General features: G+C 46.6%; 1 protein-coding gene across 2 annotated transcripts in view; it reads right to left on the reverse strand.

Annotated features, from left to right (window-relative positions):
- Positions 1 to 18,813: 18,813 nt before the first annotated feature.
- PRAG1 (PEAK1 related, kinase-activating pseudokinase 1) overlaps positions 18,814 to 24,957 on the reverse strand; it is a 49,722-nt gene continuing 43,578 nt past the window's right edge. For both annotated transcript variants that reach the window (XM_036894286.2, XM_036894285.2), the window contains exon 6: positions 18,814 to 20,147. In XM_036894286.2, coding sequence (XP_036750181.2) covers positions 18,966 to 20,147 — 1,182 coding nt within the window. In that variant the 3' untranslated portion in view covers positions 18,814 to 18,965. The remainder of the gene's footprint in view (positions 20,148 to 24,957) is intronic.

Here is a 24,957-nt window from a genome sequence, read left to right on the forward strand (position 1 = left end):
CATACTATTCATCAGGCTAATTGACAGGATGTATACCAAGCTATGAGTAATACTCTTCCCCCAACAACACCTGATCTTTTATTTGGTTACTGTTGCCATATCATCAGCATTTCTTCCCAGGGCAAGAGATCTGCCTAGCTGAAGGGTGGAAGGGCTGACCCATTTGTGAGGAAATGAAGTTGCAACTTTCTTTACTGAAGTTATTGCTTTAATTCCATTTGCAGAAACCTTAGAACTTTAGAGAATCAAAGCCTTATCTCAGGCAATCTAAATTGTTTCGCAATGCTTAGTTACACCCTCACACTTAAAAACATAACTTTACATAAGCTACACATTTCAAACCATATGTAGTATCATATCCATTCCCTTCCCTCCTCTGGAAATGAAGGGGTTGCACACAACTCCCTCTGCCCTCACCAAGTCAGTGTGACATTCACGCTTATGACCATGGAAATGATTAATTCTAGAAAATGTAACTATCAATCACCATCACTGTAATGTGTTTATGTCTACAAATTATTTGCACTTACCCTGTAGAAACAAATAGTCAAATATTTAAAAATGCATTTCCCATCCTATGCAAATAAGCTAGGAGAGTGAGTTTGCTTTCTGGGTACACAGTGGCATGAAAGCATTTTTCAGCTAAACAAGCTTTGGCCACCTGCTATCAAGGTTCCTTCATGTTCCCTCTGTTTTCCTGAACCTTCCCTTTTATATTTCTCCATTCTCAACCCTATTTCCAAATCTGCTTCTCCAGTTTGCAACTATATAGTGAGACCTTTGGGAATTTTGTTAGCTCTTTATAGAATCCTGGGATCTCTTTGGATAAAAGCTCTAAAGGGGTAGGGAAGAGGCAGAGATTCCTCTTCATTCCCTTTTTATTGCCATCTATCTCTTTCTCCTTCCCTGTTTCTCTATCTGTGCTCTGTTTAAAACCATTGAAATGATTTTATTAAGCCTAAATCCATGAGGAAAGCGCATATCATGTTCTACTACTTATGCAAAAATATTTCATCATTAGCCAACTAGTGGGACTAAGAAATATTACCCCGTATATTTTTCTCCTCTGCCCTGCAAGTTTCTATTACCATTTGGGTTACAGCATAGGGTAATGCCAGGAGCACTAGCATTGGTCTTAGAAGACCAAAGTTTGAATTCCTGCTGAGGTATTACTAGGTTTGACTACCCCACTTCATTTGTGCCACGCAAATTTGAGATACATGCAAATATACACATATGCATATACATATGTAGATATGCACACACGTGTTCATGTGATTCTATAATCACTATAACATTCATTCTCTTCTTTTGCTTGATTCAGTACACACTGATAGAAAGGTGTCTTGCCCCAAATTTTACACAACTGAAGTTAATGCTTTTGAGGGTATAGTAATATTATTTTTCATGTTGCTTTCAAATAAACAATCCACATTAGGAAACGGATGTGTATTCTATATAAACAGGTGCTCTCTGTGCTGGGGATGTCAGATGTATGCTAATTCCTGTTGGGTTAAAGAGATCATCTCTCAATCCCTTGAGTGGCTGTTCAGCTAAAGCTTAGCATCTCTTAATCTTATATTTGATACTAAACCAAATAAGCCCTTAGGGAAGAATAAAGAACAAGGGAGACAGTATAAAATTCTTATTTTGTTAAAGTTGAATAGCATATGTTGCATTAGGTCCAGCCAGGGTGATTACAAGCCAGGTGATTACAGGGTGAGGGCAAGCTGAACACACTATCTACACACATACCCTTGAAAATAAGGTGCCCTTGATATACAGACAGACTAAAGAGATTAAATACTCATCTCATTATTTGCCATTGAGAGTACTGTCCTTTCAGAAACCAGAATGTCATTCAGAATAACAGATAAGGTCAGGTCTCCACCACCACAATGAATCAAAATCTAGGGGGGATAAAAAGGTGAATAGCAAATCTTGACTGAAATGCCATGAACTTTCTCTTTGTGTTCTTGAGTCTTGGATTTTGTCCACAGAAACACGAATATTATCCAAACAATAGGAAATAGAAAAGAGTCATCAGTTTAGTCAAACATTAAGGAAACAAAATTAAGCATGAATTCTTAAGAACCTGATTTTTTAAACACCAACTCTCAGCTCTGGGTTGATATTGTGATAACCTGAACTATGTTCTTTTGTCTCAGAAAAATTATTATTGGTGAACATGCTTTTCTGTTAAAACACAGACTTTGCCTAAAGTCCAAGTTAAAGTGAAAGCAACTCAAATACTTCTCCATAAAGCTAGTTCAATACTTTTAACTGGAGATTACAGGTACAGTAGTCATTTGTATTTACTGTACTTGCCACAGTTATTTTTTAAGGATTCTTCGGGGTTTATTCTTCTATTTATTGGTGAATAAAATTATTTCCCTTTTATCCATTTCTTCTCTTTGGACATAGCTCTGCTAGATGCTTCAGTAACTACCACTATCGCTTCCAGATACCACCACTGCTTTTATTTAGTACCAGGGTTCAGGCCGGGACCTCCCTTGGACCCCACGCTCGCCATGTGCACTGGGTGCCAGGCTGCCCCCCTGCTGAACACAGCCAGGCTGCTGGGTGCACAGTCTCGGCCTGCATGCTGGGCACCATTGCTTCCCACTCTTTTTGTTTTTGTTGTTGTTTTTTTACTTCAGACACCTTGGAGCTCAAACAGCAGATCCTGAGATACTGAAACTTCAGGGTTGGGGTGGTGGGTGTAGTGGGGAGAGATGCTGAGTTGTGCAACATTCCTTTAAAAAGTGGGAAAGAATTCTCAACTCCCTTTTGGTGCTAAGCTCATTTAAACAGGTCCAGAAGATAGGAACCGGTTTTGTGAAACAGCTATATTCATTTTACTTACACTATTACTCCTAATCTGCTCAAAACAGGATTCAGGCATGAGTCCATGGGGCAGGCCCAGCAGACAGATCTGAAAGATAAACACAGCCACCCTTTTCCTGGGTATACAGGATCTTTAGTCATGTAAGAAGCAGGTCTGGCTGCCGTCGTTCCCTTAGGACAAGTTTTATATGTGCCTGTTTTTCTTCCTCACGATTCCGTTTGGCTTCCATGTAAATAGGCTGCTATTTGCATGGCCACCTCTGAGTCCCAAAGTTGGACGAAATTCAGGCTTAAGCCAGCGTGCTGATCAGTGTAACGCAACCCTCCCTGGTAAGACCAGAGAGAGGAGGAGGGGAGAATTTCCCAAAAACCCCTAACGTCAACTTACTCTTCATGGACTTCTAATATATGCAGACCATTAATTCTTATCCGTTGCGTATAGCCGTTCTTTACTCCTTTACTTTCTTTACTCCTTTACTTTCTTTACTTCTCAGCAACTCAATCTCTCCATCTGTAAAGTGGGGATAATGTATTGAACTGACAGGGGTGTCCTGTGAAGCTTTAACGAGTTAATAAATGTTTCATGCTCAGAAAAGGACCTCTGCAGGGCCTACTATTTAAGTGTTAGCTCTGCTCATTTCCCCTGCTTTTTCTAATTCGTTGTGTGATACCCTGTGTCTCATTTAGCTAATCGAGGGCTTTTCACAGGTGACCTAAGTTTGTCTGTTTTTCCCTTTCTCTTTTGCATTTTGTCTCCCTCCTTCCTGTGTGCGGATTTTCCTTTGAAACTTCCTTCCTGCTTTTGTTTAACTCTTACGTTAGGACTGCTGCTCTGGCTGCTTTCTCATTCATTTGGTGGCTAATCTCATTCAGCCGTCCCTTCCTACCCTTGGCAGAAAGAGAGTCAGACCACGGACAAGCAAGATTTGTGACAGGTGGGGCAGGACCCAGGTGGGAGGGACCGTAATTGAATGATCCCATCCCCGGGCACTGTCTGCAAGCTCGGCCTGCTCGCACGGGGCTAAGACCCTCGGACCCCGGGGCCCCAAGCTCAGGGCTCCCAGCAGCCTGCCTGCCCCAGGTCCAGGTTCCCAGCCCCTCAGCCTCAAGTCTGTGATGGTGCAGACTCAGGAAGGCCTGCAGCCCCCTTGTGGAAACTACTTTTCATAAAGTCACAGGCTGTGGTCCACAATTAGGCCTACTTATAGTCTGCCAGCGGCCAGATCCCGTCTTTGGAGGTGCTGAGCCCACTGGTGCCATTGAGTCAGTGATTGTTTTGGGTTCCAGTCCATTCTGTGGAGAAAACCCGCCTGCCAGGCTTTGAGGGAGAGCCGTCTGGAAGGGGGTGCCAGTGCAGGCGCCCCGTTTCTCAGCTCCGTGAGTAAATACTGGCTGATTGCCTGCTATGGGCCAGGGGCAACTCGCTGCCTCGCCCTGTCCTCCACTGAACGGACCCTTCCCTCCTCGCAGAGACTGTAGGTGGAGGCCAGGGCCTTCCTCCCCTGGCTCCCAGGGAGCAACCAGAAGGTTCAGTTTGCTCAAAGCAGGGAATGTGTGGGAACCGTGGCTGAAACCTGCCCTGTGCCTGGCGGCGGCCGAGGGTCACTAAGCCCCCGTCCCACGTCGGGGGCGGAGGGCCAGCCGGCTCCTCCTCTGCGCTGCCCTCGGTGGGCAGTGTGGCTCACATCTAGGCAGGGCACCTCTCCTACCCTCTGACTCAGCGTCCGGGACAAGGAGGGGTGTTCCCCACAAGCATGCCATCGGGCTGACCTCAGCAGCCAGCCCCGGTCGGCCGGGGCGCCAGCGCGCGGCCAGGCAGCATCCGCCTCCCGCCCTGGCACCCAGGCAGGAAGGCCTTCTCGGGGACCCCTGGGCTTCCACGCCGAGGAAGGCCGGGCCGGGCGGCGGGGCAAACCCTGGCCGGAGGGGGCCTGGGCCAGGCCGGGGAGCTCACCAGAGCCGAGCCTTGGGGGTGCCGCTCCCCAGCTGGGGGCTTCCCGGAACCAGGGGACATATTTCTGGTTCCCAGGCACCCGCGTGGTGCAGAGGCTGGCAAGCCCCCCACCCCGCTTCGGCCGGGCTGGGAGAACACGGGAAAGGAAAAGGCGGCAGGAGAAGGGTGTCCGGGGGATCCCTTCCCCATCTGCGTGCGTCCACGTGGAAGATCCCTGCGCGGGCATGCAAACAGCCCTGGGAGGGGCAGTGTCAGAGGTTAGACGGGTGCAGGGGAGGGGCGAGGTCTCCGGACTCAGGTGAAGCTGGGAAGGAGGAGCCACGTGTGACAGATGGCGCGGGGCTGTGCGGTCCGCCGGCGTCCTTCCTTCTTTAGCGGAATGATGGGGTCTCCGGCCGTCAGCTGAGAGGAGACACGCAGGGGCTTGAGAGCTCAGGCAGTGGCGGCGCGATGGTCAAAAACCACCAGCGCGCCCCCTGCCATAGCCGGGCTGGCAGGGACCTGGCAAGTGGGGGGCCCGGGTGCGCGGGGGAGACCCTCCCCGGGGTAGCTACTGGGCAGGACTGACATGCGGACTCGCCGTCAGGAGAAACCGTGTGAGAATTCCAGTAAGTCTCTCCTGCTGTGCGCCATGAGCCTTCACCTCTTGAAGAAACGCTTCAGCCAAACACAAAGGCTGTGGATAGAGATTCCAGAGGTACGGCGCTGAGAAAGACCAGTGAGAGCCCTTCTCTAGGGTCCTTAATTGCTAATAGTGGCCGGAGAGGAGCTTAATCCTTCCTATATTTAATTAACAGTGATCTTAAATTGCAAGAATGGTTGCATCCAATCCTTAACAGTTTATCTTGTACCACCCGCGGTGCCTCAGAACCCCTCCCCCCTCCCCATAAAGCACAGAAGATGCCACGCAGGATCACTGACCACATGGAGGGCTCCTGCCAAAACGAAAAGGGGCAGATTCTGATTCTAATTTGAATCTGATTAGATATTCAAATTAGACTCCACCCCGACCCGTGTCCCACCCCACCAGCCAGGAAGGCCTTGTAGAGTCCTCAGCTGGGTCTGGCCAGTGTGTAAAAAGAATCGTTCCAGCCAGTCCCTTTTTAGGTGGGATGGGCCAGTTGCCTAGGGACACAAATCTCAGCATATTACCACACTGTCCACTCGAAGAACCACAGTGAGTTAAAACTTGACAGGAAAAATAAATCCCGGACTTCCCAAGGTAGATGTCAAGGTGAGGGGCTGGGGTTGCCTTAACCATCACATCCCCCAACATCCGTGGAAGGGCAGAGGCCTTCCCTGCCGCACAGACGGAAGCAGTCGTCATTTGTTTTTATTTTCTAAGGGCAAGTAGCCTCCGGAGAACCACAAAACTGGAAAAACCATTTACCGATGATCTTCTAATGTAACCCCTGGGCTAAATGTTTCCCGAAAAGAGTTTAGATGGATTATTAAAAAATTAACATATTTATAAGGGATTACTAATAGTGAAGTGGTGCCTGAGAGACAGAAAGATAAAACCTGTCATTTTAATCAGACTTTAAGGGACTCCAAGTGAGACCTATCCTTGGGCGCAAACCAGCTCCTGGTCTCGAAAGCAGTCCGGGTGCTCCAAACAATAGCGTCTCCCCATTCCCGCCCCTCTGCATTTCCTGGCTCCATCCCTCCTTCGGTGGAGATCTTACCCCAGAGAGATTCCTGGAAGATCGGGGTGGCAGAGGAGGAACCCCAAAGTCCCTGCTCCATAGGCTACCCCAGCAATGGGGTATGTGTGGCCTTTCAGTGCAGGAATTCTGAGGGAAACCGGCAAGGATTTTAAGATGTGAAGGCCAGTGAGATGAAGCCCTTGTAAGGAGGGTAAATGAATGAAGAATTGTATGGAAAACAACCTGCAATACAGAACAAGAGACTGAACATGTTCATGTTGCCGGGATGATTCTCTCCCAAGGGAATCATCAGAAATGCCCTCCCCTCCCCCACAAAACATGTAAAATTAAAATGAAGAAGACCGACTGTCCAGCCAGGTGTGTGAAGGAACTGGAACGCTCAGGAACTGTAGGTGTGCTGTATGATGGTAGCACTACCCTGGGAAACCATTTGGCAGGTTCTAAAAAGTTAAACATCTACCCCGTAACCCAGTCATTCCACTCCTAGCTGTTTGCCCAAGAGAGAAGTACATGTCCATATTTTGAAGACTTGTACATGATTGTCCTTAGCAGCAGTTTTATAAAACTATAAACAGCTCGAATACCCACCAACAGGTGATGAATACCAGGTGGTATATCCATACAATGGAAATCTCAATAAGAAGGAATTGAACTACTGATATACAGAACAATGTAGCTTAATCTCTCAAAATGATTAATGCTGCATGGAAAGGGTATGCATTCTGTGATTCCACTTACACACAGTTCTAGAAAAATGCACTTTAATATATAGCAGAAGAAAGCCTGTGCATGGTTACTTGGGGATTGGCTGAGTGTGGGATGGGTGGGATAGGCAGGCGGGAGTCCTAACAGTGGACCACAGGGAGACTTTGGGAAGCCAACAAGTGTGCATTATTTTGACTGTGGGATGATTTCATGGGTGCATATATACATCCAACCTGACCAGATTGGAAACATAAATATGTGCAACTTGTTATGTATAAATTACACCTCAACATAGCTGTTAAAAACTAAAATGTCCTTTGTACTCTTGTCTATCTTGCATACTTTGTCTTTCAAAATTTACTTCCAATATCACTTCCTCTGTGATCTTTCTTAGTTCCTCCCCCTCCCACTTCATAAGGCAAAACTAGCTTTTACCTTTTCAGTTTTCCTTGTACCTTAGATCATATCTTCATTATAGTTAATATTTTTGTTCTGTTTATTGTTCACATTTATGTCACTCTAGTGATTTCTTTGTTAGCTTTTCTCTTCAGTTACACTGAGAACCATTCCTATTCATTAAGATACTTAGAAAGGTTTATGATAAAAAGGACACCCTAAAGATCATATGAGCAGTACCATGAGCTCCTAAGTGGAAAGGTAATACAGAAAACTAATAAATAAATTATAAAGAAATGCATAAAGCTGTTGTTTAAAGACAGGCAACTCATCATGACATAAATTCATAATGCCTGGCAAACGCAGAGGGAACCATATAGTTTAATTAGCATGACAGTAAAAGGAAGCTGGGAATAGCTTGTCTTGGACTTGCCTTTTGTGTAATTATCTTTAAAAATGTCTCCCCTTCAGACTGCCTTGTGCAATTAAAACATTGATTAGAAATTAAGAGCTATGAAACACTTCATTTTTTTGAGTCCAGTCTAAATGCTGGAGAAAATGTATTAGGCGCCCAGTTACTATCTAGGGCTTGGAGAAAGAAAATTGTAAATCCAAGATCACAATTTCCCTTTATTAAACTAAATCTTTGGGGTGCTCTTAGAAAAACCAATTAACCTACTCGCTTTCAATTATACCCCGTACCAATCTGATGCACTAACATCAAAGACCGAACTGGACAACTTTACTTCACTGGGCAACGTGGACTTGTTTCCTCATCTTTTAATTGCGGGCAGCAGGACTGGCTCTCTCTGAATCACAACATGAAAATACTTTAAAAACTGAAGCATGACACTGCAATTCCACTATAAGATATGTACCCAAAAGAGAGGAAAACTGATGTCCTCACAAACACTTGGGTGTGAATATTCATAGATGCTTTGGTCACATAGAATGGAAACAATCCAAATGTCCATCAATAGATGGACAAATAAAATGCAATAAATCCAACAACAGAATATGAAATGCAATAAATCCAACAACAGAATACATGCTACAACACGGATGGACCTTGAAAACATGCCAAGTGAAAGAAGACAGTCATAGAAGAGCACATATTGCATGGCTCCATTTATAGGAAATGTCCAGAATATGGAAAATGGTAAAGATAGAAAGTAGATTAAGAGTTCCTGTTCTGGGACGAATGGGGACTTGGGAAGTCATGGCTAATGTGAGGGTTTCTTTTTGGAGTGAAAAAAGTATTCTAAAATTGATTGTGGTGATGGTTGCAAAACTCAGAATTTACTATAAGCCATTGAATTGTACATTATGAATGAATGAATTGTGAGACAGGAAATTATATCTCAAGTCTTTTATAAGTAAAGCATTTATTTTAATTGAATATTATGCTTAATGATTGGTGATTTAGAGATACAACAGGGCACAGCAAACTTTAAATAATGTGCATACAAATCCCTGGGGATCTTGTTAAAATTTGCAAATTCTGATTCAGAAGATCCTGGGTGGTGCCTGAGATTCTGCATTTCTCGCAAGTTCCCAGGGATGCAGATGCTGCTGGCTGGTGGATCATATTTTGAAGGATGTAAAAGATGTAGAGGATAAAGCCTTTTTCCTTGAAGACTTTGAATGAGAATTGGTGAGACAAGGCATGCAGAAAACACTGACTAAAGGAAATATGTTTGGGAGAGGTGGTTGTGCATGTGCCATACAATTCTGTGAGGATTGTCCAGATTCCAGTGCTTAGAACTCTCTAGAAAAACCTGACCATAAGTTTTTTCAAGCCCTAACTCAACACCAGTTTATTTTGGCCATCATTTGCTCGCTATCCCTCTCTCAAGCCAGTAATCCTTTCTTTGCCTCTATCAGATTCATGTATAAAAGTCCCACGACATGCTCATGACTTTGATCTCTGTTTTTTTCCCATAGGCTGCTACCCTGTTCCATACTAAGGATGCTGGACAGGTGGTTCACAACTGAGAGGTAAGAGTCTTACCTGAGTGCAAAAGTGACTGGTGGAAACTTCCTGGGATTAGCATAGCTCTTAGTAGGCGAACCATGCTGTGACTTTGTATCAATCAAAAAAGCAATGGTGGAGGAAATTGCTTAGGGCTCAGGTCATCAAACAGTGATTGCGTTACAGCTCAGTGATTGACAGAGAGAAGACACGACTTCTCACCCCAGGATTGTGGCACAATGACATGCTTCATTGTCTTTTGAGGGGGTCTTTGGATGCAAGAATGAGTTAAATGGGAAAATGGACAAATTTCTACCTCTATGTGTTATTTACCAAAGAAAAAAAAACTAATTTTAGCTTCTCCACCATCCCAGATTTTACCAAAAGCTGAATACTACCAACTCCGATAGAAGCTTTAAAAGAGAAACATTTGAATGCCCTCTCCAGCACACCCGACAGGCTCCGCACACTTTGGAGAGCTTCACTCCTTGTCAGCGGCCTCCTATTGTCCTAACTCCCTCCGACCTCTTTGGGTAATGAGAGCCGGAAAAGGCACAGCAAATCCACCCTTTTGCAACCAGAAGGAGCCCATTGCAGTCAGCCCCTGGCTCCGGATGCAGAGAATATAGTCGTTCTCAGCCAAAGTAAACACTTCCCCATCTGGGAGTCCCCCTGAATGACAAGCGGCTTTGATGTAGACATCACTCCCCCGCTCCACCCCGAGAGCTATGTGTTTGGAGGCTGGGGAAGAACCTTATCTGCCAACATGCCCGCTATCATATTTTTACTTCCTGCAATGCGACCCTCATGAGTTTGGGTAGAAACGATTACCCCGGCACTTAAAAAGGGCAGTGGCTTCTGAAACCAGTCTTCCTGCCGGAGCCCTGACATGCCTTTATTAGGGCTGATGAAATGGTCTGCTGAGGACTGAGCTCACTTTCCAGGCCGTTCTGACCAGAAATGGAGAGAAACCCGGTGGAGGGCTGCACCCCGCCGAGCATAGCCATCAGGGACCCTGGGATGGGTCCATGAGGTTTAGGGGTCCTTTATCACAGGGTAAAGGAAATCATTTTGGAAAGCTGAATTCCTGCAGTAAAAGCACAACACTGAGACGCAGCTCAAAAACAAGGCACCATGGGGTCATTGACAAGAAATAGAAACGTGTCTAAGAGCTGATCCAAATTTGGGGGAACCCAGAGAGCAGGACCCTACGTGATGGCATTTTTCACCCGGTGGTATCCCTTTAAAATCACTGATCAACACTGAAATGGTTTGTAAATTCATGTCTACTATGGATTCAGGTGATTCTCATCAAATTTCATCCTAAATTTTACCTAAGCATTGAAGGAAATGTGCCTCCTGGATAGGGAAGGAACTTAGTGAATGAGCTGCCTGGAAACCTGCTATAAACAGTGCGTCCAGCGTGCCTTTCAGCACTGGGCCCGGCTCTCCTGAGCCCTGTTGCTGGGCATATTGGGACAGCCTCACTATAAACCTGTGGCATCCCACCGAGCTGGCATTTTAAGAGCACTCAGCCTCAGCCTCAAGGAGAAAAACCTCTCACCTTATAGAGTGACAGATAAGCAGTGGGGAAGTTTGCAGGCACCTACTCCCTTTCTGCCCAGGTGCCTCAGTTTGGAACAGAAAATGGGATTTGGTGTTTTAAGAAGTCTGGCACGGAAAGTGCACTGCTGTGTCTGTCTGGCTTAGGTGGGGCACCAGGCTGACAGCTCGGAAAACCACAGCAGTGTCAGTGCAGGCCTCCTGCCTGGCAGGCTGGTGGCAGGGCCGGAGCAGGGCCCCGCAGGGGCTGAACCGGGCAGGCACCTTGGACACGCCCCGGTGCCCATCTGACATGCCCTGCAAGGCCTCAATGCAGCGGGCCGGCAGTGGGGCAGAGCGCACGCCAGGGTTGAACAGATAATCCAGGAGAGAATGTTCTCCCTCCCGGGTACCTCGGGGAGCATCGTTACTAAGAGTGCATTTAGGGTCATTCAACTGAAAACAGTTCTGATAAAACTTGTGTGCATCTATTAGTCCCCACCTCATCACTACCCATTTCAGAGAGATGGGTAGTGTTTTTGCACAACACGCCTAAGAAAATATAAAATGTCCTTTTACTTTAACTGTTGCTACTAACAGTGGAGCCCGTTGCATTCACTGTGGCAGTGGAAGCCACACATTAGGAGAAACAGCAGCTTTGGTGTCAAAGGCAGAGGCTCTGGGATGCCAGTTGAATGCAAAGGCAGCCCTCTTTAGGGATAGTGGCCAGGCTGTGCTGTGGGGGAGAGAACTTGGTTCCAGTCTGAGTCCTGTCACTCACCAGCCAGAAGGACTCTCTGGCAAGTCCCCTATTCTCTCTCTGAGGCTCAAGGCCACGCTCTGAACTTGGGAGTGTGCGACCTTCGAGGGTGGGTGACAGCGCTTTGCCAGCTGCACAGCCCTGCGTGACCTGTGGGGTATCGTTTTTCCATAGTGGTCACAGTCATCCATGGTAAACCAGGCAGCATGGTAAGTGTCATCACCACATTAATTAAGCACCTACTGTATTAATATAAGGGACTTGGGAAGGGGCAAAGTGGTTTCAGAGAGGGTTACTGCCCACAAGGGGCTCACATCTAGTCAGTGACAAAGAATATACTACATCGCCGCTCTTACTAAAATAAGATAAAAACAGTGTCTTCCTCCCCCAAGAGTGACCCTGTAGTGAGTCGCGAGTACAGGGAGAAGAAAGGGACACTAGTTTTGGGGGGTGGGGTGAGACGAGCTGAGCACTGAAGGACAGCCATGATGCGGATGGGTCCCCAGGCCACGTTCGGTCACATTCAGTGGCTGAGTGCAGAAGGGAAGGCATGCAGCTGAGACACTCATCCTGCATTTATGTTTCACCCATCCGTTCCCCTTCCCAGACCTCAATTTTCCTTTTAAAATGTAGATTACCTGTCTTGATACCTACATATGTCAGAGAAAATGTTGTAAGAAGGTAAAATCGTATTTCAGACACCAGGACTTTAAGCCTTTGGAACAGAGAAGTCAGGTAGACAGAGGGAGTATTATTATGTCACTTGTAATTTTCCAGTGTCTTCCTTCAATGCTAAACTAACAACTTCTGTTTGTGCAACGCAGGGCGTCTCTGAATGAAAGGTTGCCAGATTAAGGCATTTGCTTTCTTGGTGCTCAGACCACAGGGGTATGTGGGTGAAAACGAAACAAAGGGGCTGGATGGCATGGCCGGGTTCTGTTCACTGAACATCCTGGGTCTGTTAACAGACACACAGACAACAAATAGCCAAGCCATGGCCATCCTCAGGGCTCAAGAATATTAAGTGTCTCTCTCCTACCTCCTTTCTTTTCCTTCACGGAAACTTTAAAGACACCAAAAAAGAGAACTTCCAGACCTTACAGGGCCTGCCCCCTCGAAAATGGTCGTCTCAAACTGCTCCCAGAAGTCTGCCTGCACCCTGATAAAAGCCCCTTCTGGAGCACTTGCCAGCTGGGTATTGTTTAGAAATGGTTTTCCTACCAAAAGGACAGCATAGCAGCAATCCCCACGTAACAACGCCCTTGGTTGTGTTCATTCCAGCGCTTTCTTCAATGGGCTGTTGTTTTTTCAGTTGAAACAAAGGGGGCTGTCCCACTGATAAGCAGGGCCCAGCAGCTGGCTCAGGCGGGGCCTGTCTGCAGGGTAAGGGCTGCTGTCAAATGTGTGATTCATAGCTGGAGGAGGCTCCCTGGCCCAGCTGCAGGGGTAGCCTCGGCACTGGCCAAGCAGGCGCTGGGCCCTGTGCTCAGTGCCCTTGTGTGCCTCTGAGCTAGAAGCACAGCTCCCCGGCCCTGCCTCCCCAGCCCTCATCTCCACATGGAACCATTCTACAGGACTGAGCCCCCAGCGAGCTCCTGCGTTCGATCCCTGTTCCACCGTGCCTTGAAACAGGCAGGGCATGACTCACAGTGGACTCCGCCAAGACCGACAGCATCAGGCCCCTTTTGTTGAAGAGTGAACTCTAAGCTGCATAAGCGCTTTCCATGAGTGGGGTCCTTGTTGCTGACATTGCCACTCTCTGAAGCCCGGGGAAAGAGATCACCGCACTGGAGCCACAGAGAAGCCAAGCCACAGAGTAGCACGATCTGTTTCTTCCATAAACACTCTTTCTGGAAGGTTACCCAGGAAATATTTTCCTCTGGGAAATATTTCCAGCTTAGGTTTGCTGTAAAGCATCAGTGCAGAGCTTATCAAAGCAGCCCTGGGACATAGGCGAGCAGAGAACTGAGGGTGGATTTCATCATTTGACTCGGGGGTCTGCTGCCGTGGCTGACTGCGGCTTGGGGCAAGCCTCAGGATTTCCATCTGGGAGGAAAGCCATCCCTGTCTCCCAGTGGAAATAAGATGTGCTGCCCTAGGAACCGCGGGGCAATACCAGCGAGCGATCATGAGAAGTCTGATGAATTAATGCTCTCCGTGCAGGGCAAGCAATGCTTTGGCCACCAGGGTGGAGGGTGATAAAACCGAGTCTATTCTCTGACTCAAGTGAGAGATCAAGTGGCCTCTTTGCTGTAAGATGGCTTCAGCTGACACTCTGCTAAGAGAGAAAGCCAAGTGCTCTTGCATCTCTGGTGTACTAACTTTTGTGTAAGAAAAAAATATGTTTGTATGTTCTTATCTGTGCAAAGAAAACACAGAAAGGATAAAAAAGAAATTACTCCAGGGGATGGGTGGGAGCAGGGTGGAAGGGACGGAGGGGTGGGGACGGGGAATGGGGGAGTGATACTTCTCCGAGTGTATCTTTTTGAATAGTTGGGGCTTATGTTTTCTATGCTCGGAATGAATAAAACCACTACGACTGAGGCGTTAGAGGAGAGGAAATCTCTGTTACTCCTTTAGGAAAACTGAAAATTGTCCCCATCACCATGGTGACAGGCATGGTCAGTAAAGAAAGGACATAAACAAAGGGCACAATTCCTAGTCTTTATGACTTTTTAAGGCATCTGCTGAAAATTCTGAAATTGAACACTCTGCAACTTAAAGTTCTATAGGCTCCACTCCCTGGAGAGCTCTGAGAGCAGGACATAGAGGTGTCTGTATGATCCCCCAAAGGGCTGCCAGGTGTGAGTATCTCTCCTGCCCCCATTCAGATGTTAAACCTGAGCCCCCAGCTGATGGTTTTAGGAGGTGGGGTCTCTGGGAGGTGCTTAGGTCATGTAGGTGGAGCTCTCATGAAGGGGTTAGTGCCCTTATAAGAGACCCTGGAGCTCCCTTGCCCCTCCACCATGTGCGGGTGTAGCCACAGTATGGCCATCTATGAACTAGGAGGTGGGTCTCTCCAGAACCAAATCTCCTGGCACCTTGATCTTGGACTTCCCAGCATACAGAACTGTGAGAAATCAATTTCTGTGGTTTATAAGCCACCCAGTCTGTGCCATTTTGTTGTAGCAGCCTAAACGGACTGAGAGTGCACAAATACACCTCCAGGGGTTGTGGCAAGTTTTCAGGGCTAGATCCAGGCAAGTGGTAAAGGTTTGTCTCTGAATCTTGCTTTCTCATTTCCCGTCTTCTATTCCCTCCTTAGAACACCATGCTTAGTGCCCTCAACCTGTCTCCATGTCTGATTATTCTGGATAAGGCAGTAAATGAGGAGTCCGAAGAATAACCTGTAAGTCGTAATGAACTTAAAAGTCTGATAAGTGTAAGCATATCCAATGTTCAGGAGCAGTTTTTGTTTTTGTTTTTTGAAATAAGTTTAATCACTTCTGGTAAAGGATCCAGAAAGATTTGAGCCCAGCCTTCAGAATATATATATGATAAATGTATATGTTCAGATTCCCCAGTGGGATAAGCCCCACCCCAAGTTGACTTGTTGGCCTTCAGAAAAACTTGACTCTCTGCTTCCTCCACTTGACAAAGTTGGAGTAGACGTAGTCGAGTCCTGGGGGGAAAGACGCAGGTCACAGAAGACGGAGTCTCGAGGAGGCAGTAGGTTCCACACTGATTATGGAAGTTCTGGCCCAACCCTACTTCTCCCCAAACCAATAAGATCATTTGGGGGCTCCTGGAACCCAACTACCTTTCAGGGCTCAGGGCTCCTAGGACATCTCCTGCCGAAGGAGGTTTCCCTGGCTGACCTCCAACCCCATTAGTTAGCACGGGAAGACAAGGAAAGAGTAATTGGTCAAGATGTGCACCCCATGGAACTTGCCCCAAACATTTTATTCTTGTCTCTTATTTTTAGCAATGGTATTTTGCAATGAATTGTGGTTTCTGATGAATCAGTTCCATTCACATCCCCCTTACTAACTATGCCAAGTAGATTTCAAATTACAAATCTATTATTTTGAGATTTAAGAAGCTTATCCTTAGATCTTCAAAGATTTATAGATACAGTGGGAAACGGCTGCCACATTTATTGGCTCTATATTTAAAGAACCAATTTCAGATAAGTCATTAAAGTAACATGTGGCTTCCCTCTTCAAAATCTTCATAACGGTTTTGTGTACATGTGTACATCACAAAGAGCTTTCTCGAGCCTTAAGATCTTGAAAACTGTAAAGTATTACGGAGTGGTAACTACAGCTTCCCAGAGCCCCATCTTTTTAGATCCAAGCCTGAAAAGACTCACACAGGGGCTCTGTTGTGATGAATAATCCCTGAAGGGCATTATCTTGCTTCTGACAAGGTTGTAACAATTTGGGTGTAGGGCTTCATAACGCCTACAGGAAAGAATTTAGAAGAAAAGATTCCACATCTTAGCATGAGAAAGGGAAATGTCTGTTAACAACAAAAATTATAAATGTGGAAAGGATATGGGGGCGACTTGACTCAGAGCTGGAGAGAAAAAAAAAACCCTGATTTAAATATCAGTAGTTGGGTCTAATGCCAAATAAAAAGGGGGAGATGAACTCACAGATGCCAGGAATATCAGATAGCTGGATGTTATGAGATTGCCATCAGACAAAGGTCCCCGCTGATTTCTGACCCTCAGTCCTGCAGAACAAGCTATTGTTTCTGAACTTAGTATGTTTAGTGTTTGAGCTTTCTGTGAGACAAAGCCATGAATGCCAGATGTATTCTGAGTTAACGAAAAACCAGCTATATTGAGCCCCTGAAATCAGCGTACCTAAAGCTGTTTGCCAAACCTAATTATAGCCATGTGACTTACCATTTATGAAAAGGCCAACCAACAGATGAATGGGTGGCAGGTGTACTGTAGAACCACCTTGAACTAGGCTCGAACACTACGCCCTTAGGCTTCACCAATGGTGGACATAAGTTGCCCTACCTAGAAAAATAATCTCTTTTTCTTTTAAACTGCTATTAGGGACATTATTCAATGTCTTTAAACAAGCAACTCTTGACAAATTCCCTTCAGAACCAAGCACTGGGAAAAGGTTTGTTCCTCCTGATTAACTGAACTGTTTCCTAAAATTACACAAAGAATTCTGCAACCAGCTGTCTTCTACTTTTTCCTGGCTGGTGGACAGCTCAGAAGTGCATTTGATGTTTGAATGCCATCATTCTACTCAGAAATATATTGCTGTAGTTTCTTCTGTCCACCTTTACTTTTGGGTTCATTTTGGTTCTTAAAACCTTTTCTACAATCTAATTTTTTTCCTCCTAAAGTGGGTGGCATATTAAAAAGGTGCAATTAATTCAGGGATTTTAAATGTGCCTCTTGAGACATGTGTTTCCACGCAGTACTGCCTTCCCCTGGCAGAATGTGTGTTTCCTCCCTCTCTATTGTTTATTTACTTGAAGTGAGAAAGGATAAGAAAGCAAAAGACAGCAAATCGTGGGCGGAGGGTTTGCCTGGAAAATTCCCAGAAACAAAACAACTGACAAAATAATACCCCTGACACAGGTCCTGTGAAGAATTATGATTTCCATGTTCAAAGATTCTTTCTTTCTAATGTATGAATATAGCTGGAAGCTGGTTTAACCGGTTCTTTCCTCAATGCTCAAGATACAATTGAAATGACAAACGTGCCCTGCAGGCGCTGTCTTCACAGCTGATGCAGGGAAATGTGGATGTGTTTACCTATGGTTAAAAAGGAGTGAAATCAACGCACAGGAGTTGACCTGGGAGAGCTCCGCATCCTATTTGCTAACCACATCCCCAGTTTTCTAGGGCACTCATTAAGATCTTGGCATTTGTCTTAAAATGGTCCATAGTTATTAACAACGTTTTTTAAATTAATTAGTTCACGAGTTGGAAGATCACCCTGTAGGTGGATATACAGGGGTCTTGGAGCTGTTTCCCTTCAAAGGAGTAATTGATGACTTTCTGTGTGTATCAAGTTTTGAGAAGGAAAGATCTCAAACTCCTAATTCTGTGGGCACTTTTAAGATGAAAGGTGCTAATGAGTGTGTTACATGAATGAGTTTTTCAAAATGGAAACCCAAAGGATTTTAGAACAGCAGGGAGACTTCTGGTTAGGGACAAGAACACCCGAGTTCTACTCGTGCACTGCTGTTATCTAGTCCAGTAGAAACAGGGGCACCTGTTTCTGCCACCTGGCACCCTGGCGCAGGAGGTTGACCCTGCTGTCTGCCTTGCCATTAGTGTTGCCCAGAGATGACAGGGAGGAAACAGAGAGAGTGGATAGGCAAATTCTCCCCATCGCAGCCCCTTCCTTTGCCTCATCATCCTTTGCTTTTCTCTTGACCCTGCCTACAACCTCTCTAAGGGGTCCCCTGCTAAGCGTTTTTCATTTGAACCGTGTCGGGTGGATTCCATTTTCAGCAGGGCCTCTGCCTGATACAAACAGTAACCAGCTTTAGCAAACTGGAAATGGATTTGAAGCAGTGGGGCTGAATTCTGAAACTCTGGGATCACACCAGCTTGTGTCTGGACCCTTTCTGAGACTGCCAGGTGGGGAGAGAGGCATGGACGGTTAAGGAGCACACACATGCCCAGGAGCCTGTGGCTGCGGCTCTATCTCAGGAGAAGTCTAAGACCAAGGTCACTTCAAGTGGTCTAGAAGCCACTGCCTCAGAGGCTCGTATTCAGTTTTTCACAGCAAAGACACTAATGCACATGGGCACTTGGGGATAAAAGAATTTGCTCATGACTCAACCAAAAATGTTTTAAACTGGAGGTTTTTTTCCTTTCTTAATGGCCATATGACAAGAGGGTAAAGGGATCCCACAAGATAGCGAGGCCTGAGTCCAAGCTTCCTTTTATTGGCAGAACTGCCCTCAGGGCCTTGCACTGAGCTAGAAATGCACACATTTGCAGGAGAAAATGGGGAAGAGAGGACGCCAGAGTGGACAGCGACACTGTCATTATTTATATATATTATATATATATATTACATCCGAGTAGGACAGTCGTTTGTACCATTTCCCAGGGAGACACAGACGTTTCCAAGGCAAGGCGGCGCACAGGGTCCAGTGGGGGTCAGGCAGCTAAAGTGCGGGGCTGGGCGGCGCTCACAGAAGCTGCAGGAGCTTCAGCGCCTCTAGGAGGGCCCTGGGCTCGGCGGACGCCAGGTACTGGCAGCAGAGCCAGTCCTCCAGCTCCACGCCGCGCCTGCGGTCCACCGCCTTCTCGGCGAACTTCATCATCATCAGGGCCCGCTTCATGTCGATCCAGTTGTGCAGCGCACCGCGCAGCACCTCCTCGGAGGAGCCGGGCTGCTCCACCAGCTCCCGCCGGGGCCCCCAGAGCAGGCACTGCAGCACCCGCTTGGCCTCGCCCACGCCGATGCGCTTGATGGGGTCGGCCTCCAGCAGCAGGTGCGCGAGCTGCTGCAGGCCGGCCGAGTACAGGGACAGGGTGGGCAGCGGGGGCAGGTCCTCCCGCCGGTAGTCCTGCTCCCGCAGCTGCGCGCGCACCTCGAACGGGTTGGGCTGGTGCAGCAGCTCATAAATGAGGATGCCTGTTTGGAACTCGTCGAACTTGCGGTACTGGGAGGCAGACACGATCTCGGGGGCCAGCCGGGCCTGGCTCTTTTTCTGCTGGAGGTTGGCGGTGCCGCCGGGCTTCTGCTTGGCCTTCAGAAAGTTGCTGATGATGAGCCTGGGCAAGTACTTCTCACTGGGCACACCCTGACAGGTGGGGGCCGCCAGGGGGCTGGGAGTGACACCCGCTGGTGGGGCAGCAGAGGGGCAGGAGGCAGGACTGGCTGCCGGTGCGGGTAAGGCGGTGGTGGGAGGGGCACTGGAGGTCGCAGAGGAGAGGGCGGCAGCGGGGGTGACAGCGGGCGCCTGGGGGGCACAGTGCACCAGCAGCAGGTTCTCCAGGCACAGGTCCCTGTGGATGATCCCGTGCTCCTTCAGATGCTCCAGCCCATTGCAGAGCTGCAGAAGCAGGAAGCACACGCGCCGCTCGTAAACCTCAGGCTCAGACTGATGGCTGGTGGCTGAGTCCCGCACAAAGTCAGAGGCGGTCTGGTGGGGCACCTCTGGGGTGATGACCACCACGCAGTCCTGCTCCTGGGCAGGGGGGTGTGAGGGCACGGCCGGCAGTGGGTTCTTGGGTGCGTCGGGAGAGGTGAGCATGCTGGAGGGCACGGAGGCCACAAAGTGGCCGCAGTCCTGCTGAATGTTGAAGTGCACGGGCACAGAAGGGCTGCAGTAGGAGGCCGTTTTGGGCTCAGGGGTTTTGCAGATCTGTGCGGAAAAGGAGAGGTGAGGTAATGGGCATGAAAGCACTACAAGGAATCTAGACAATATTGTAGCATCTTTATATGGTGACAGTTGGTAACTACACTTACTGTGACGAGCATTCTGTAATACCTGTATATAACTGTCAAATCACTACGTTGTACACCTGAAACCAATATAATATTGAATATCAACTATATTTCAGTGTAAAAAAAAAATACCGCTGGAACATTTGGATATCTACATGCCAAAGGGTAAACTTAAACCCTGACCTCACACCATACACACAAGTTAATTTAAAATAGACCACACAGACAGGTGTAAGAGCCCAAATATACACATTTTAGAAGAAAACACAGGAGAGAATTCTTTGACACCTGGGGTTGGGCAAAGATTTCTCACATACCACACCAAAAGCATGGATGATAAAAGAAAAAAACGGTTAATCATCAAAATTAAAAACGTGTGCTTCAAAAGATACCATTAAGAAAATGAGAGACAAGTAACAGACGGGGAGGAAATATTTGCAAAATACTTATCTGATAAGTGATTTGTTTCCAGAATTTACAAAAAGAAAAAAACCTCCTACAACTCAGTAATAAGATGAACTACTGAATCAGAAAGTGGGCACAAGATATTAATAGGCATTTCCCCAAAGAGATATGTAAATGGCCATACACACATGAAAAGACGTTCAACGTCTCAGCATCAGGAAAGGCAAATCTAAACCACAGTGAGATTCCAGCTGGTAGCCACTGGAATGTCTATCATAAAGATGACAGGCTGAGGATGTGGAGAAACGGGAAACCTTCACGCATTTTGCTGGGAGAATGCGAAACAACGCAGTCACTTTGGAACAGTTTGGCAATTTCTTTAATGAAACTTAAACATTGATTACTTTGCTGTCCCCACAGAACAGTACACAGTATGGCACCCTAGTATCACAAGGAAGGCATCCCTCTGCCCACAGTGTGGGCTGGACAAATTCTCAGGGAGCCAGATAAGAGTTAATACCAGGCAGTCAGCCTCACTCCACATCCTTGCACCTGCGTTGGCAGCTACCTGACAGCAGACGTGTTGGACCACTGGTGTGTTCCCTTCTGGAGAATCTTAGGGGCAGAGGCAGGACCTGAAACTCTAGGACTTTGTCAAGTTCACTCCGGCTGCCCTGGCTTCTAGACCCAGGTAACTAAGACTTCCTGGCATGAGAAGAAGGGCTCATTTTAGTGGAGTTGCTATGTGGCAACCACACACTTTCCTTTGAGGTGAGCCACAGATCTGGAAGAAAACACAAGCTTTCCAGGGGTAGGATCCCAAAGTGCCAAAACACCCTCTGAACTGAAGGAACAAACAAGCCACGAGCTTGCGCTTCCCTGGGAACCTCACCCCCACCGCGCCCACCACTTCTTCCCCACCTCGCCGCATCTTGTACGGATGACAGCGTCAGCCACCTGAGGAGTTTTCACAACACTGACCCCCATCTGGTTGCTGCGGGTACCGAGTCCTGGGCCAGACCTCACGGCCCTCTGTCGGGCTTCTGTGATCACTCTGAAAGGAACTGAGGATGGTCTATGGCCGCCTCTCTCAAAAGCGGGTGGTACAACCTCAGCTGCGCTTATAGGAAGGTAAGGATCCGAGTGTTATCCTGGGAAGACAGGCATCTGGCATCTACCTGTATAACATGCCTTCCTGCAAACAACCCCCAACTAATCCTCCGGGCTGCCATGTTGCCTCGCTCGCACGATTACAACAGTGTTTAGAAGCACCACGATGCTTACAAGGGATGTTGTCACAAGTTCTGTTGCACGCACCTTTCCACAGAGATTTATTTATGTTGTAGCGTGACACTAGGATGAAAGAGTCCAGCCTCTGAGGAAACTTTTATTGGGTGGTGCGGGAGGTAACCCATTAATTTAGTGATCTATTATAGAACAGAAATTAGAGGGAGTACATTTTATCCCAGATGTTGCTTCTCATTCCAGTAACAAAAATGATTTTGGAATCCACACCTAAAGGGCATTGTTGCAGGCTCTTTCTTATTCTAGTCCACTCAACTGTATTTGGTTTTTAGATGGCAGTCTTCTGGAACACTTAAACTAAAGGTAATTTGGGGAGGTCCTCAAAAAAAACCAGTCTTGTGTATACATACCAACCACTGTGTATGGACCTGTCTGCTATGCCATCTATGGACACAGGTGCGTATCTATGGTTATATGGGCAAAGCGTTACTGCCGTTGGGGTCACCCCCCTCCAGGGAGGGCTTCTTATCCACAACAGACACCTCCCTAATTCTTGCACCTGTGAGGCAACGGTGCCCATGAAGCATTTTTCATGCAGTATCTCATTAAATTCCAGAAACCCCATGAGGTACAGAGGGGGAAACTGAGTCTTCAAGAGGTGAATTATTTGAGCAAGATTATACAACCAAGAGGTGTTCCAGAAATCAAAGTACAGGCTTTAGAGTAAAAAAGATCTTGGTTTCAATGAACTCTGCAAACCCTGGCAAGTTATAACTGAATCTGGTGATTTGGGGGTACTTCTGTTCTATTAATTAGCCATAAAGACTGAATGAGTGAATATTGAACCACCACTCCAAGGAGAAGTATCGGATAAAGTTCTTGAAAGCCGCTGGTCACAACACTGTCACCTACTGTCTGACACATAGCCTTGTTTTTTTTTTTTTTTAATTAATTAATTAATTTTGTTGTCATTGATCTACAATTACATGAAGAATATTATGTTTACTAGGGTCCCCCCTTCACCAAATCCCCCCAACAAACCCCATTACAGTACTGTCCATCAGGGTAGTAAGATGCTGTAGAATCACTACTTGTCTTCTCTGTGTTGCACAGCCCTCCCCGTGCCCCCCACACATTATACATGCTAATCGTATTGTCCCCTTTCTTTTTCCCCATCCTTGTCCCTCCCTTCCCTCCCTTTCTCCCCAGTCCCTTTCCCTTTGGTAACTGTTAGTCCATTCTTAGGTTCTATGATTCTGCTGCTGTTTTGTTCCTTCAGTCTTTCTTTGTTCCTATAGTCTTTGGGTTTGAGGTGAGTCTCTTGTAAGCAGCATAGAGATGGGTCTTGCTTTTTTATCCATTCTATTATTCTGTGTCTTTTGATTGGTGCATTCAGTTCATTTACATTTAGGGTGATTATTGAAAGATATGTACTTATTGCCATTGCAGGCTTTAGATTCGTGGTTGCCAAAGGTTCAAGGTTAGCTTCTTTAGTATCTTACTGTCTAACTTAACTCATTTATTGAGCTATTTTAGACACTGTCTGGTCATTTTTTATTTTTCTCCCTTCTTATTCCTCCTCCTCCATTCTTTATATGTTGGTTGTTTTATTCTGTGCTCTTTTGTGCTTCCTTTAACTGCTTTTGTGGGTAGTTGATTTTATTTTTTGCCTTTAGTTAGTATTTGGTTGGTCTGCTTTCTTTGCTGTGATTTCATTTTCTCTGGTGACATCTGTTTAGTTTTATAAGTGCTCCCATCTAGAGCAGTCCCTCTAAAATACCCTGTAGAGGTGGTTTGTGGGAGGCAAATTCTCTCAACTTTTGCTTGTCTGGGAATTGTTTAATCCCTCCTTCATATTTAAATGATAGTCGTGCTGGAAACAGTATTCTTGGTTCAAGGCCCTTCTGTTTCATTGCATTAAATATATCATGACATTCTCTTCTGGCCTGTAAGGTTTCTGTTGAGAAGTCTGATGATAGCCTGATGGGTTTTCCTTTGTAGGTGACCTTTTCCCTCTCTCTAGCTGCCTTTAAAACTCTGTCCTTGTTCTTGATTTTTGCCATTTTAATTATTATGTGTCCTTGGTGTTGTCCTCCTTGGATCCTTTCTGTTGGGAGTTCTGTGTATTTCTGTGGTCTGTTCGATTATTTCCTCCCCCAGTTTGGGGAAGTTTTCAGAAATGATTTCTTCAAATACTCTTTCTATTCCTTTTTCTCTCTCTTCTTCTTCTGGTACCCCTGTAATGCAGATATTGCTCCTTTTGGATTGGTCACACAGTTCTCTTAATATTGTTTCATTCCTGAAGATCCTTTTATCTCTCTCTGCATCAGCTTCTATGCGTTGCTGTTCTCTGGTTTCTGTTCCATCAATGGCCTCTTGCATCTTATCCATTCTGTTTATAAATCCTTCCAGAGATTGTTTCATTTCTGTAATCTCCCTCCGGACATCTGTGATCTCCCTCCAGACTTCATCCCTTAGCTCTTGCATATTTCTCTGCATCTCCATCAGCATGGTTATGAGCTTTATTTTTAGTTCTTTTTCAGGAAGACTGGTTAGGTCTATCTCCTTCTCAGGGTTTGCCTCTGTGATCTTGGTCTGTATCAATTTCTTCTGCCTTTTCATGGTGATAGATATATTTGTGGGGAGCTGGCACGTGTGTTGGGTAAGAGAAAGTCCCTTCTTGCCAGTTTATGGCCTTCCTCTCCTGGGGGAACAGCGGCTTCTAGCGGCTTGTGCTGGGCAGCTGCATGCAGACGGGGCTTCTGATCTTGCCCAGTCACTATGGAGTTTATTTAGCTCTGCAGTTGCTGTGGGTGTGGCCTGCCTCAGGCTGCTGCTCCAATATGGCGGAGCCACGTCAGAGGGGAAACAGGCGGGAGGCTGTTTATCGCAGTGAGGGGCCTCCGGGCTGCGCTGCAGGGGTTCGGGCACCCAGAGCTCCCTGAGGTTCGCAGCTGCTGGGCTAAGTGTCCCAGGGTGCTTCTGTCCAGCTGTGGGGTCCCTGTCCCTTTAAGACTTTCAAAAAGCACTCGCTTTTCTTTGTACTGGGTGCACCGGCTGCGGGGACCTGCTCATAG

Source organism: Manis pentadactyla, chromosome 7, assembly GCF_030020395.1.
Source record: "Manis pentadactyla isolate mManPen7 chromosome 7, mManPen7.hap1, whole genome shotgun sequence".
Classification (NCBI taxonomy): Eukaryota; Metazoa; Chordata; class Mammalia; order Pholidota; family Manidae; genus Manis; species Manis pentadactyla.